A 16,153-nucleotide genomic window follows, 5' to 3' on the forward strand; every position below is an offset into this window, starting at 1 on the left:
CGCCTGCCCTGACTGTGGGGATCCCCTCCCGTCTCCGCAGCGTCTCACCTCTCTTTTTTCTCCACAACCCTTCGCATCTTCTCACAGTGGCACAGTCTCGTGGAGGCAGCGGCTTCTCTGGCCACCCTTCCAGCCTTCGCTCACCTCCCTTTTCTGGTCACCATCGACCGTTCACCACCCTGTCTCTTATACACATCTAGATGTGTATAAGAGACAGGTTCATAGAAACTAAGATGTTCAGAAGGCAACCAATGTGACTTTATGGCGGTTGTTGTAAAATGTAAAAGTTCATATAAAAAGACCGCATTGCTCGACGAAGAACAGCACAGAGCTAATGAGCAATCAAATTGTCATTCGAGTTTCCTGCTCAAGTATGTTCGAGTTCACCAGTCCACAGCATGTATACTAAATGGTAAATTAAGTGCTGCCTTCAAGCACTTGCTATTAATGTAAAAGGGATAAAAGGTATTGAAAATCTTTTTCAGGAAAATAATAAATGCATTAAATAGACCTTCAAGAGATATTCGTGCATTCCACAACTCTTTCAAACTGTGACTCATGCCATTTCTGTTATTATTGGAGACAACAAAAGCTCAAATCAACAAAAAATCTCTCATAGCCCCCATTGAGGAGTACCTAACTCAAACATTACCGGTGTGCCCAAAATTTACATTTAAAGAGCAATACCACAAACCTGACCAACATACAAGCAGGTGAATTTCATCTTCAACCCACAATTACAGTAATTATAGCGGCAGATCACATCGTTGCTACCAACAAGTTTATCACTTGAAAGGCCCTTCTGCCAACGCTCATTTATACACGAAAACATAAACATTATATTACCAACTGTATTAAATGTAAAATTGATGCACAATACTATCCCATATTATCCCATTTGAATCTTATGTAATAAGAAAAAATAATGAGGAGACAGACCTGACTACTTAGCATCAAGACTCCTTGATTTCTTGATGTGGAAGGTGTATGGATTGGGAGACTTATTCATATTTGATTGTGGCATTGTAACTAAACTCAATATGGAATCCTTTCACTAAATGATTGTCCTGAATCTGAATGCATTCAATAGGTATATTTTTCAGCAAATACACTAATTAACTGAATTTAACCAAAACCCCTCAACTTGGTTTAGATTAGATTGTAAGCAGACATAGTAGCACAACTTTTCCTAAGCCAATACATGTTTAGATTTCAAGTGCTTATTGAGATACCGTTTATTACTTGCAACATAATCACAGAACTCACATGGGAATCCATTCCCTAAGCCATGTTTAGAAAACATGTGCACATCAAGAACATATTTTCTACAGTTGCTATAATCACACAACCTGCATTTGAATCCTTTACCTAAACCATGTTTAGAAACCATGTGAATATTCAAAGAATGTTTTCGAGCAGTAGAATAATCACATAACTGGCATTTTAACCCCTCCCCCAAACCATGTTTAGAAAAAAGGTGCTTATTAAAAAGATATTTACTACGAGTGGCATAGTCACATAATTCACATTTTAATCCTTCCCCTAAACCATGTTTGGAAAACAGGTGATGTTGGAGAGTTTCCTTTTTAGCTGCAACATAGTCACATAGGTCACATTCCACACCGTTCCCTATGCCATGTATAGAGAGCATATGCATTCTGAGATAGCATTTTCTGCCAGCAACATAGTCACACAACTTGCATTCGAATCCTTTCCCCAAACCATGTTTATAAACCAGGTGACTATTGAGATTGTCTTTTGTATTAGTAACATAGTCGCATAACTTGCAGTTTAATACAGGTCGAAAACTTTGTTTGTAGATTTGGTGGGCTTCAAAAGGAACATTTGGATGTAATGAATCAGTGCATGAAGGAACCTTGGGCAATTTCTTTGCTAATCTTGCATGGTCATTGTTGGCCAAGTTGGATGACTTGAACTCAGCCACAGGCTGACCAGAAAGAACTTCTTGGACTAAAGCTGCTCCATTGGGTACTGGAGAAATATGTTTCTCAGTGGCAGACATCTTTTCTTCCTTGTTTTCAGGAAAAACTGGCATCACATCCTGACCAATGGTGGCCGGGGCACCGCATGGAATGGCATCCTGAAGATGGAAAGCAGATTCATGTGATTCTTTCATATCATGCAATGATTAAAAATTAACTTATCATTTAAATATTTTATCCCATTCAAAGGTTGTGTAATAATGTATAAATAATGAGGAGACAGACCTAAATTAGAAGAGTATTGAACTTTTATCAGTGTAGGTAAATCCACAAAAAATGCAGCAAGTTATGCAATAGGCATTTTCATATCAATGTGCATTCATGTCCATTTTAGATCAAAAAGAAAAACTCAAATTTCACATCTCAGAAGAACAAATATCTAAAAAAAAACAAGAAATCAAGGCGGATTGCATATCGCCATGGGAGGGGCGTATTGCCATAGAAGTTCATGTTCATTTCAAATGTTCAATAGAATATTTTGGACAACCTTGGATTCCACAGGTAAATATTATATCTTGAAATGAATTTTGGATACAAAAACATAAAAATTGAGGATAATAAGTGATGAAAATGTTACAAATGTTATAAATGACAGTTAAGAAGCAAGTTGTTCACAGCAAGGCCACAGCAGCCACATGATCAGTTAGCATCAGCATTTTAATTTCTTAACAATTTATTTGAACTCAATCATGTTAAAAATTTCACCTCATATTCTTCACTGCAAAGTGGTTCATCCTTCACAGTTATGTCCTCTCCCTCATCTTCAGGCTCCTCTTTGATGTAAACTGTCATGATGGAGGGTAGGGATGAGCTGCTGCCCTCCATTGCTGGATGGAATACATACAGGAATTATTATTAGAATGATAATACTTGCATGGGAAGACTATACGTAAGCATTATAATGGAGTAAAAATATCTTCAAGGGATTTAGTTTAACAATTGTACACAATGTAACTTAATCAGAAATGCTGATAAGTATAACAATATCCCAATTGACAAATAAAATAGACTCGCAAGCACTAGTTGTGAAGCATACATACCTTCAGGCTCGAGTTTGCACACGTCAGTTGCTGCTTGAACGAGGCTCTGCTCAGGGCACCAGCCACTCCTGACTGCAGCATCTGAGAGCTGGTGCAGAACAACTCTGCACTATTTTGTACTGTACGCCATGAGATTAATGAGGGGTATATAAGTTTGAGGTTTGCTGAGGTACACTTCAAGTAATAAGATATCCTTCAATAACCAAGCAAGAAGAGTATCTGAAAGCAATAATAAATGAAATCAAAAAGAGTAGCAATAAATTGTTTAACTGACTAAATAAATTAAACTAAAAGTTTTGGCAGCAATAAATTTTAGAGAAAGTGACTTATAGTTCTTTAAACATGTATGGCAATTCTGGGTTTGATGATGGATGATAAACAAAAGATGGTTGAAAAGTTATAGGTTTATTGATTCCTTTCCATGAGCGGCATGTTAGCAAAATTTCCCATCAACAGCAAAGTTGTAGCTTCATTTGAAAATGCAATGTTGAACAACAACAATACCTACCATAATCAACACATTGACTACAATTGCTCATTTGTCTAACTTTCCAATCAGATGGTGAAAAACTTGTTTTTTTCATTATTACAGAATACACAAATTTAAGAAAAGTAGTGATATTTTATTAATCATTTTGTTTCTAGTCCTAGTAAAATATAGAGTATGATGCAATTTTTTAACTTGTTTGGTAAAATTTGTTTGAATTAAAGTCTTTAAATATTTGAAATAAGACATAAATATGGTAACAGTGCCCAGTGGTTACAGTTCAGAGTAGCAGGATTGGAGCAGAGGCGCGGGTTCGATCCCAGCTCTGTGCGCCAGTTTCTGGTCAAAATCGGCAAGGAGGCCGGGCGGTTAAGCAACACAGAATTGGAGCAGAGTTGCAAGTTCAAAACTACAACAAGCTGGGAATAATCTGCCATGTTAAGAATTGGTGACTGGCCTACAGCCTAATAAATGCTGAAACCACTATTATTATTATTATTATTATTATTATTATTATGTGCCAGTATGTCCTGGACAAATTCCAAGACTAATGATAATCATTTCAAATTCACTCTCTTACACTTTATTATCACTTAATGTTATTAGGCACATGTCATATAGAAGCATATGAGATAATTCAAGAGGTCTGAATGACTTTTAAGGGGACCGACTCAGTCCCGGAAAAACTTCTACATTTATCAACCAATCATTTATCAACCTGAAATTTCACACACATGCAAAGCTTGCAAAATAGAAAACAATTAACTTGTATGAATTTTTCAAAAAATGAAAGAAAACGAATAATTAATAGAAAAAGGCAAAATAGGGGGTACTCTAAAAAAGTTTAAAACTTTTGCAAATCACATGCTACAATATTGAGACACACATCATTCGATTTGTAACTAAATTATCTAGCGGCTCTGGAGCCTCAATTTTTTATTTTATTCGTCTTTTTCCTTTAAGGGGAGCATCTACTCTAAAAATAGAAATTTTCGGCTTTTCTGGTTTTTAAGCTCATCTTAAAGCTTACTTTCTGCCGCATCGAATGGTACTAGAACCATCTCTGTACGTTGATTTATGCGTTCAGGACAGATCCTGAAAGGGGGGAGGATGGTGGGGTCCCTTTACAAAAGTCTATGGAGATAATTACAGCCAAGCCATATAAAATGGCTATCACTGGACCTACAGCTCAGTTATCACTCAGCCATCATGCGGAAAGGTGTTTATGTAGTCGTCCTATGCATCGCTGACTGGCTTTGAAGTGAGAGAACGCTTACTTCCGGTATCTAAGCTATGTTGCATGCCTTTACATAGCGCGCTGCAGTTTTTCGCCTTTACTGAAAAGTTTGAAAACATGAAAACCTCTTTCACGGCAAACTTATCTCCTCCTAGAGTTTTTAAGCTACAACAATGAGACATATACCATTTGATTTGCAAAGAAAAGATCTACAAACTGTTCTTAGGCTCTTTTCAAAGTTTGTTATAGTTCGGATTTCATTTTGCAAAAAGGGGGGGAAAGTGGAGGTAAAATCAAAAATTTCGGACAAAATGCTCCCACACCCACAAAAATGATAAATTCAAAAAAAGCCCCCTATGACCAGTTTGTAGATATTTTCTTTACGCATTGAATGATATGTGTCTCGATGTTGTAGCTTGAAAATCCTAGGAGGAGATAGGTTTTCTAAAGTACCCCCTTTTTGGCCGTTTTCTAAGAATTTCACGTTTTCTTTCAATTTTTTGAAAAATTGACATGAATAAAATCTGAGTTTTTTTTAGGGTTTACACATGTGTACCAAATTTCAAATTGATCCCTCTGTAAATTACCAAGATAAAATTTAGGGTAGACGCTCCCCTTAATGGGCATTTTTCCATTTTTTCAGAATTTTTACTGCCCTCTGCCCCCACTCCTCTCAGATAGAAGTTAAGGCAGGCACAAATCCGAAACAAGGGCTTCTAGAGTTGCTAGATATTCTAATTAAAAATCAAACGGTATGTCTTTCATTGCTGTTGCTTGAATACTGCATGAGTTATAAAATTTTTAAGATGGCGTTTTTTGGATTTTAAATTGTTCAGGGGAGCCAAATAAAGTGAAATATATTGAAAAAAGAAGAATATGGTATGCCAAAAAAAATTGTTGATATTGTAGCCCAAGCTTCCCCATTGCCAATTATTTGCATTGCACGAGTCATTGAAAAGACGAATAAGAAGATTATTAATAAGAAGCATGCTCTGGTCTTCAATCAAACTTGCATAAAAGAAAAGCTTCTGCCGAATTATACCGATATATATATATATATATAAAATATTCATTTTATACAAGTTCAAAACTGCATTACGCAAAAATTATTGCATGTACATCCATGATATTTGCTTCTTTGAACACGAATTGTTTGCAGCTTTCAAACGAGGTTCAACACTATGCAACTAATGCAAATAATGATCTATAAATACCATTTCTACATAAAAAATTTGTAAATATTGTTATCAAATCGTCATTTTATAAAGTTCAAGACTGATTATGCAAAAAGTATTGCACGTATACCTGTGGTAGTAACTTTATTGAGCACGTCTCATTTATAGCTTTCAAACGAGTACAAACACTTTGCAACTAACGAGAGTAATGATCAATATTTACAGATTTAATTCAAAGAAATCTTTGTGCATATTGTTAAAAAAATGTTCATTTTATATATTTCTAAAATAATCTTATGCAAAAACTATTGCATGCACGTAAATGTGGTGTACTTTGTTAGACGCACCTTTTCAGCAGCTGCAAAATGAGTTGATAAAATGGAAAAGCCAAATTTTTTTATTTTTGACCGAGACAGAATCCAAATGCAGCAATTCAATTTTTTACAGTTTACTTAACACATTGACTCCAATTGCTTCATCTTGTACCATTTTTTCAGTTTTTATACCATTTTGAAACAGGGTTGACAGATGGTCTTTCTTTCTAGACAAGTTCTGCAATTTAGTTTTTTCAATTGCATTGTCAGGCATAAATTCATGATGTACTTCCTAATTAAGGTTAAGGGGACCGTCTCCCTCTTTTGAAAACTTTTTCATTTATGAACGGATCGTTTTGAAACTTGGTACACATACCATCAACCGGGGTAAAAAGGTACAGTTTTGAGTGTTTTTGGTTAATAACTTCTTACCATGAAACATTTCATAAACGAGTTTGGGCTCATTTTAAAGGTCTTTGCGAGGGCTATCGTATGGCATCTCCAAAAAATTCCAAATGCTATTTGTAAGGTGCTAGATGCAATATAAAAGGCTCCTGAATTAATCTGGAAATGGGGTAATTAGGGACACTTGAGATAAAACTCAATTTTAAAACGTTTGAAGCATGCAGAGTGTACTCATGTATTACTAACAGTGCTCTGAAGTCCTCCTCTTTCATGGTAAATGATGTAAATATAGAATAAAGGACATTTTCTGTGATTTTTAATTGTTTTTCCTTAATTGATATGATATAACCATATTAATTATTTACCGTATTATTAATGTGATACTATTATCATATCCATGAACAGGCCATAGAGCATTTCAACTACCTTGTCCACTGCAAGCTTCATATCAGCATCCTTATAGAATTTTTTCTGTATATGTAAGCTTACAGGACGGCTTGTTTATGCACAATTTTAATCAAGTCGAGTGATTTTACTATAACAAAAAAGATTGTAAAAAACATTCCTACCTGAAACAGGAAGGAATATTATAGTGACAACCATCATATTTTTTGGAGAAATAAATCATAGTTTAGGTTATTATTTTTCATTTTTTGTTGCTCTGTGCTCAATTCTATCTCTGACATTCTATGCACAATTTTGTGATGACTGATGCAGTAATTTTTTGTTAAGTGAAATTTTTTTCACTGAGCAAGGTTAATGTAATCAAATTTCTTTGTTGTTAATTGTTTTTTTCATTAACTGGAGCCTTTGCTAACCAAGGCTCTACTGTAAATGCAGTTTTAGGGGTGTCCCTTATTACCCCAGAAGGGGGCCACTTAGTACCCCATTTTGCAGAAATGGCCACCATTTTTTCTTGGAATGAGATATGCAAATTCTGTCAATCACTTTTTTAAGCCTACACCAGTGTGCAACTTTTATGTAAGATTTTTAAATATGACAAATATTTTTTCTGCTACAGACCTTGACAGAAGTACCTTTCTGAAATCTCACTTTCCCCACTTTTTTCAGGGGTTTTTTAGAGGTAATAAATGTATGATTTCTCAACTTGCTTTATGCTGCATAGATACCTAGTAAAAATGTTTAACTTTATGCCACTAATTTTAATTTTGCAATATTCTGATTAGTTTAGCTGCTACAACATTTCTACAAAATGTTGGAGGACTGTCCCTTTTTACTCCGTTTGCTGGTACGTAAAACAGAAATCTAAGAACTTTTTGTTCTTGTCAATTTTTCAAAAAAAATAACAAAAATGTGAAATTCATAGAAAACGGCAAAAAAGGGGGTACTTAAAAAATCTATCTCCTCCTACAAATATTGTGCTACAACATTGAGACACATATCATTTGATTTGTAACAATCATATCTAAAATCCGTCCGATCCTTTTTTCGAATTTTGCATTTGTTCAGGAGGAGGAGGGGATTTTCCAAAATTTTCCCAAAAATTTCAAATCTTCCCCCCTCCACCCCTCCCTTTTCAAAATATAATCCAAACTATAACAAAATAAAAAAAATGACCAGAGGGTTTCTAGAGATTTTATTTCCGAATTGAATGATATATGTTTCATTGCTGTAGCTTCAAAACTCTAGGAGGAGATAGCTTTGCTGTGACAATAAGGGTGAATATTCGGGAGAGCATGACAAAGTCCTGCACGCATCGCAATAGGCACTCCATGTAGCAAGGATACCAAACTAAACGTTACTGCAACTTGATTCCAGTCAAGGATGGTGGAACAACTGCATGCACACCTCATATGACGCCAGGCAGGTAACCAGGGTTGGCAATTTTTTTGATTTTTTAAAAAAAAATCAAAAAATAAAAAATCAATGATTTTTTTGATTTTTTCAACTTTTTTGTCTTTTTGAAGTGTTATTTTTTATGTTGCAATTAGCCTACTAACAATAACAGTATATGGATCATAATGGATGGCTAAAAAGGGCACTTATTGCCTTCAATAATGGCCAACAGGCCAAGGTGGTGTTTACCACTTAGGGATTTTTGGGTAAACAATTATTGGTACTATGTCTATTCACCAGACTCTGAGGGGTGATTTACAGTGGCCTGCAAGGTCACCTGATTTGAGCATTTGCGATTTCTTTCTTTGGGGACATCTAAAAGAAAGGGGTTGAGAAGTCGCCCTCACACCCTACCACAGCTAAGGGAACGGATTATTGCAGCAGAGGTTATGGCCATACCTCGCCATATGTGTGAACGTGCTGTAGAAAACTTTAGAGAACAACTCCAAAAGTATGATGCAGCTAACAAACCCCATCTTCCTGATATTGTTTTCAAAACATAAGTATTTTAAATGGTATGTTATGCTAATCATGAGGAAAATAAACTTTCTTCTTTATGTACCTCCATTACTCTTTTATTTTGCATCAAAACTGTTCAATCAGTTCTGCCCCACACTGTATAAGCTAGCTAACACATTTAAATTGTATATTGTAATCAATATATAACAAATAGTCAAATAGTTAGACTACTTATAGCCTTATAAGAATTAGCTAAGCTGCTAGCTACGTACAATGTATTGCACACTTGGTGCCTCTGTACCAAAAACATTCAATTTATTGGAACCTAATACACACTAAAGGCAACAAGTTTATATACCAATTTATCATTTAAAGTACATTTATACTAAACCATGAATAACAATACCTCAATATAAATTAAAGACTGCCACTCAATATATTTAATTATATGAAAAAATCAAAAAAATCGAAGAAATAAAAAAAATCATGATTTTTTTATAAAAAAATCAAGTGATTTAATCACATGATTTAATCATTTTGATTTAATCATTGCCAACCCTGCAGGTAACTGAGCTGCAGCTGAAGCAGACACTCTATTTAAAGTGGTCGGCAGCTAATTCCCTCATATTCTATCTGTTTAAGAACTCGCCCACCCCCCACCTTTTCATGATCTGTCTTGAACCGTGAACACATAAATCAACGTACAGAGATGGTTTTGGTACCGTTGGATAGGTCAGAATGTCAGCTTTTAGATTTGACTAAAAACCAGAAAAGCCAAAATCCAAAATTTTAGGGTAGACACTCCCCTTAAAAATGGAATTTTCACACCAGAATCTACAAATATACTAGTATATACTGAGTTATAGGCCTTTTTTGTTTGTGGACTTCACCTTTTTCAGGCCATCTGGCAACCCTGAATTATGCACCACTATCAGGGTTGGTGATTTTTTTATTTTTTTTTTAAATCAAAAAAATTAAAAATCAATGATTATTTTTATTTTTTCACAATTTTTTTATTTATTTTATTTTTTTATTTTTCAGCTTTCTTGTCTTTTTTAAGTGTTTTTTTTATGTTGCAATTAGCCTACTAACAATATCAGTATATGGATCATAATGGATGGCTAAAAAAGGCACTTATTGCCTTCAATAATGGCCAACAGGCCAAGGTGGTGTTTACCACTTTGGGATTTTTGGGTAAACAATTAATGATAAGTCTATTCATTAGCTTTGTAAAGTTTGTATGGAGCAAGGTAATGAGCTAAATATTGACCATTTAACTAACTTCAATATACAAAAACATTTCAGGAATGCAGATCTTCAAAACATTGAAGAGCCACATAACAGATAGGTAGCTGATAGCACAGTGCACAGCACTATCAATAGATCTACTAGTTTTATGTCCTATAATCTACCAGACTCAACCCTCTATACACACTGACTAGTAGTGACCAAGTGGCTGACTGCAGTGTTCCCATTTAATTCAGACCAATAAACCAATACTAAAGATAAACTGAACGATAACCAAACAAACCTCATATGACTTGAAACGAGACTTAAGTTAAGAGAAAATCTAACACTGTTTGAAATAAACATATGCATAATTCAACTATTTTATATCCATTCACTGCATTCAATTATTTTATATATAGTCTTATAATTGCAATTGTTTTGTTTCTATTTTAAAAAAATCTTTCTAAGTGCCAAAAAAGGTCAATACAATCTCAACCTCTCAATATACAGGGTAGAGCAGAACCGGTTGAGCAGTTTTGAGGTAAAATAAGAGTAATGGAGGTACATAAAGAAGAAGGAGGGTCAGTACATGTGCTCAGTTAGGGTTGTTAGACTGCTGACTCGCTGAGTGATGACAATTGACAAGTGAACGATACAGGGCTGTCAGCTTTGTCATTAGGGCACTACAATTGGAGTGGAGGCGCCAAGAATGGGGCTGGAAAAGTCATATTTTTTTCTGTGATATCGTGGCTCTAATATCATATCATTTCAGTGGGGATGAAATCTTATAACTCAAATGTCATAAAATTATGTTTGGTTGAAAAAAATCACGGATCACACTTGGCAAACATGTAATTTCATAAAATTTTCAACTTCTGCAATCCGCATTGTTTTATGTTCTCACCAAAAATTCCTGCAGAATGTAATCATTGTAATGTAAACAAGTCAACCTAAATGTTTTGTTGAAGATTGTGCATAGTTGTGAGCACATCAAAGCAGTCAAACCGCATTAAGTACAAGCTGACAGTAAAGACAAATGTTATTGTTGCCGTTTGACTGTTTTAGGGTAAAATTAGAGATTTGGGATATCACGTGCATGGATTTTGTAAATAAATTTGCACCTTATATATGGCTTTTCATGGCCAAGATATAGAAATCACAGTAAAAAATGGAATCATGGCTGGCAAATCTATTGAACCATGACTAAAAAAACACAGTCAAGGCTTGACAAGTACCGGTAGATATTCCATGCCTGATAGTGCTAAATGTGGCATATTGCTATATGTGGATTTTTTAGAATCACTTCATTTTTAATATTCTCACTTACTCAGAAACCAATGTCATATGTATTTGATGCCGGTATCCATGATACTTAGCTTGTCTACTTATAGGAATTAAAATTAAACTTGAATGAGAGTCTAAAAACACTCTGCTTTGCCAGTTTGTCACTATCCCGCCAATGGACCCTTCGCATTATCATATATGTATACTCATGGTATTGGTGAAGCCAGCTATTCCAAATCATGTAGGTATGTGCACAAAAAAAAAATTTCCTTTCATCGTAATGAAAATTACACCACTGAAAAGAGAAAAAAATTTAGAAAATGAGCATAGTAGGTCAAAAAGTGAATAAGCTATGAAATTATTTCTTTTTTTCAATTTCACCCCAAAAATGGACCAACTTCTGTCACTTTTTTTTGGAAAAACTACCATTTTTAGGCTTCCTATGAGCCAATTTCAAAGATTCATGCACCACTAGAAGCTCTTGTTGTAGGCTATCTATTCTAATTAGAATAAAACATTTTGGTCGAGACTTTGACTGCAGGTGGGTGGGGGAATTGGGTGCAACAGATAGATATGAATGCTATAACAAAACTTGCAGGCAGAATTGGATGGAATAAATTTCAGTTTCATGGTTTTGGTACCATAATTGAGCTTAAAAAATATGAAATTGAATAGAATATACAAATAAAATTTACTAGTAATAATAATATTATTAATTTTTATTAGTATTGTTTCTTAACTAATTATAATAAATATTAGTGAATATTTGATATTAATAATATTATTATTAAATACTGATCATGTCACATCTCACCTCATGTCACGTCTCATCTCATGTCTCGTCTCATGTCTGTCTTGTCTCATGCCTCGTCTCATGTCTGTTTCATCTCATGCCTTGTCTCATCTCGTGTCTCGTCTCATCTCATGTCTTGTCTCGTCTCATCTCATGTCTTGTCTCACATCTCTTCACATGTCTCCACTCTTGTCTCAGTCTCATTTCACATCAGCATCCCATGTCTCAGTCTCATATCTCATCTCGTAACTTGTCTCATGCCTCATCTCCTCTCATGACTTGTCTCATGTCCCCTCTCGTGTCTTGTCTCATGTCTCATCTCATGTCTCAGTCTTGGCAGCAGTCTGCAGTCCAGGACCAGCATTCCTCACTTGCTCACGACTGAACTGAATGTAAACTGCATGACTACAATGCATTTCTGGAATAGTAGAATAACTGTTGGAATAGCTGCAGAGCTCTGAAATTTTGAGAGCATGCTCTAAAAACTGTGATCTTGATTTCAAATTATCACAAATTAATTTCAAAATACAATATCAATGTTTATTCAGAGCACAAATGTTACCCCTTGCACATTCCAGGCTATTCCCAGCTAAGCAGGTACTTGACAGACATTTTTCAAAAAAAGATGGTGTTGTCATAGTTCAAGTTTTTTTTAGTTCATTTCTAAAGTCATTCAAATTAAGCTAACATTAGCCCGATTAGGGCGATACTTTCAAAATTGAATACCTTACCCGCGCCAATGCAGAAAGTGGCTGTCCACCATTTTGCCAGCATTGTTTACGTTTGTGCGTACTTTGTGCCCATACCATACCTTTCGCAACAACTGAATTTGAAATTTTGAAGTGACATTAGTAATTTAGTATAGTACCTATAGTATAGTATCTTCGGCATTAAAGAAAAGGCCTGAATAGGCCTGGATAGGCCTATCCAGGTACATAGGCCTATCAATTTAGTACAAACATTGGTATTATGTTTTTTTTTAAATCCATAATTAATACCTGTTTATACCATAACTTTGTGCACATCAGGTGATTATTACACAATTTTTAATATAATTGGTATTCAAAATCTAAATTTGTCATGTTACAGCCCCGAGATTTCAGAAACAAGTAGGAAAATTCCAATCCAGCAGTTAGCCAGGTATACACTATATACATAGCAGTATAAAACAACTGAAAAACTTTCAAAAACCACGTTTTCAGTTTTCTTAATGGACAAAAAAGAAAAATATTAACTCTTACATAACATTAAAGTTATGTAGAATGTTATGTAATATTATGTAAGAGTTAATGTTTTTCTTTTTTATACGTTATGAAAACATGGTTTTAAAAGTTTTTCTATTTGTTTTATTTCATTGTTTTAGTTTTGCAACCACCAGAAAAACATGGTTTTAAAACAATGGTTTTATATTTATTCATATTCTACATTTTTGCTTAGCAATTTTAGCAATTCAAATCATTTTCCAGGGTTGGCAAGTCTGGATGTTTGACAAAAAAACTCAATCCCTAACCACGAATTTTTAGGTTTTTTTTTAAATTTTTTTTAATGTAATTTTTTTTAATTATTACTTCTGATGATGAAATCTTGAATTGGTAGGCATCATAAGCATGCATGTCAAATTTCAAGTTTCTAGGATCTTCAGAAATGCTACATTGAAAAATTAATTTTGTTAATAATCAAAAATAAAATGAGAAATTCATTGTAGGTATAAATTAAGGTTTGAATTTTTGATGAGAGAGACTGACAGACAGAGAAGAAGCAAAACTAAGAAAAACGTGGTAATGATTCAAATTATAAGAGATTTACAAATGATTATTTGAGAGTTAACTCTGCATAACAAAGGACGATGCACACTAGACGTTTAATCGCATCGCTGAACACAAGCCACTCTCTCCCGTGAAAACGATGCGGAGCGATCAAATGATTCAAAACGTGGCGATCAAATGATCCATGACATGTCATGGAGAATTTAGCTTTTCCGGAATGTTGGAAACATAAGGAGTATATTAATTCTTACCTGTGCAGTACATATCGATTGCAATTTCAAAAAAAAAGTAAAAAACGGGATTGTGCACAAAATTGTTTGGGTTTTATCCTAATTTATACTGTCACGCAATCAACGCATATGTCTCTCAACCTATTCTCAACCTATTATTATAATATGTCTCAGCAAGATTACAGTATGAGAAGACACGGTTGCAACGACAGAGTGATGATGTCGAAGTCGACAACAGAAAAGGATTTAGGAGTTAATATCGACAATGAGTTGAAATTTTCTAAGCATATTGAAGGTCAAGTTAATAAAGCCAATCAACGACTTGGACTGATCAGACGCTCTTTAGAGTTCCTAGATTTAGAAACGATGAAGCAGTTGCAAGTGTTTGTTGCTGTCGTGCGCCCGAACCTGGAGTTTGGAAACGTCGTGTAGTCACCGAAATTTGAAAAGGACAAAAATTTAGTAGAGAGTGTTCAAAGACGCGCAACAAGGATAGTTCCGGGCTTGAAAGGCAAGTCCTATGAGGAAAGATTAAAGATTATGAAGCTTCCAGCTTATACAAGGTCCCAGAAGGATTACTAGAATTTGAAACAAGAACCAACACCAGGGCCACGGCTATAAACTAAAAAAACAGCGTTGGAACACATCCATGCGACATTTCTCCTCGCTTCGAGTCACCGACATGTGGAACAGCCTCCCTGATAGCATCGTTGAAGCTCCGAGTATGAACATCTTCAAAAACAGACTAGACGAAGCTATGCAGGAGCATATGTTCAGTCTTAAAATGCCTAGCAAATTACGGAGCAGGCAATAAGTCCAGCAGCTATCTCAAATCAGCTCTGTGAATCAAGTCACGAAAAGTTCAAGAATCGACAACAGGCCATGGGCCTATTTCTTCAACGCCGACACTTCTATTCTATTCTATTGAATGCAATGAAAGCTAAGTTATGATATGGTGAAATTCATTGAAAATTCACTACAAATGATATTACTACACATTATGGAACAGATGTGGTGGTTCATCAACTGTAAATTATACCATACAATGAGGTGATTATTACACAAATAAAAGTTTTGATTAGGCAGCAGTATTGGAGACTTATAAGATTTTGTCTACTTTGAGACTAAACTGGCAGGACAAATTAGGGTTAATAGTGGGTAAACATAAACAGTCTATATTGATGGCCGTGCATTTCGTAAGCGCATCAATTTGGTATCGAATATATTGAGGTTCGTGCGCATTTGCATCAGGTACATGAGTAGAGGCTGACAAGATCTTGGTATCTTTCTTCAACCCTTTAGTAACGGCTATGCATTTTAAAAACTTTTTTGGTATTTTTTTTTGCAGAATCACAATGAATTAGGACTTAATAATGCATTTCTGTTGAGGTGTTTTTAGATTTCATCCCGCATCTGCGACAAAAGGTGCGCCATCGTCAATATACAAAAAATTCGTTTTCCCTCTATTGCTCACTCGTAATATTGGCAGGGGAGACGAAACGATCTGTTCAGTCGGTCGAGCTGTCCTGCCTTTCCAATGTTTCTGCAAGGCATCAAATATGGTGAACGTCTGAATCTATGTGAACAGAATAATGCTAGAAGTAAGGTCATGTCTATACGAGGTGCTTAAAGGTAAAGGTTTGGAAGTCGTCTGAGGGAATACATCGAAACACGTTGTCGAAATGGATCGTTACTAGGGTCGCCATTTGGATTACTTTACTAGCTCCTGGTGTTGTTGTTGTTGTTGTGGTTCCCCGGTCTCAATTTTACAAGAGACCCCCCTCGCGCAAGTACGACACCACCGACAGGGGGTCGCTCCAGAGCTGTAGGGTCGAGGTTATGTGGTGGTGTTGTCTGAGGTCCTGCCAGAGCG

General features: G+C 35.3%; 1 protein-coding gene across 1 annotated transcript; it reads right to left on the bottom strand.

The window, feature by feature from the left end:
* Positions 1-329: 329 nt before the first annotated feature.
* Positions 330-3,262, bottom strand: LOC108670144 (RE1-silencing transcription factor-like). The gene is made up of 3 exons (XM_018157596.2): positions 3,044-3,262; positions 2,709-2,830; positions 330-2,101 (listed from the first exon to the last, which is right to left on the bottom strand). Exons 2-3 carry the CDS (start codon positions 2,826-2,828, stop codon positions 1,190-1,192), a joined length of 1,032 nt encoding a protein of 343 aa, XP_018013085.1. The 5' UTR covers positions 2,829-2,830; positions 3,044-3,262; the 3' UTR covers positions 330-1,189.
* Positions 3,263-16,153: the final 12,891 nt, after the last annotated feature.

The sequence above is a fragment of the Hyalella azteca genome, unplaced genomic scaffold (assembly GCF_000764305.2).
Source record: "Hyalella azteca isolate HAZT.00-mixed unplaced genomic scaffold, Hazt_2.0.2 contig6130, whole genome shotgun sequence".
Taxonomy (NCBI): Eukaryota; Metazoa; Arthropoda; class Malacostraca; order Amphipoda; family Hyalellidae; genus Hyalella; species Hyalella azteca.

Excerpts from the sequence above, each read along its gene's own strand:
- LOC108670144 (XM_018157596.2), bottom strand. The coding sequence starts at position 2,828 with ATGGAGGGCAGCAGCTCATCCCTACCCTCCATCATGACAGTTTACATC. Across the intron at positions 2,102-2,708 it reads TTTGCAGTGAAGAATATGAG|GATGCCATTCCATGCGGTGC; the intron begins GTGAAATTTTTA and ends TTCCATCTTCAG.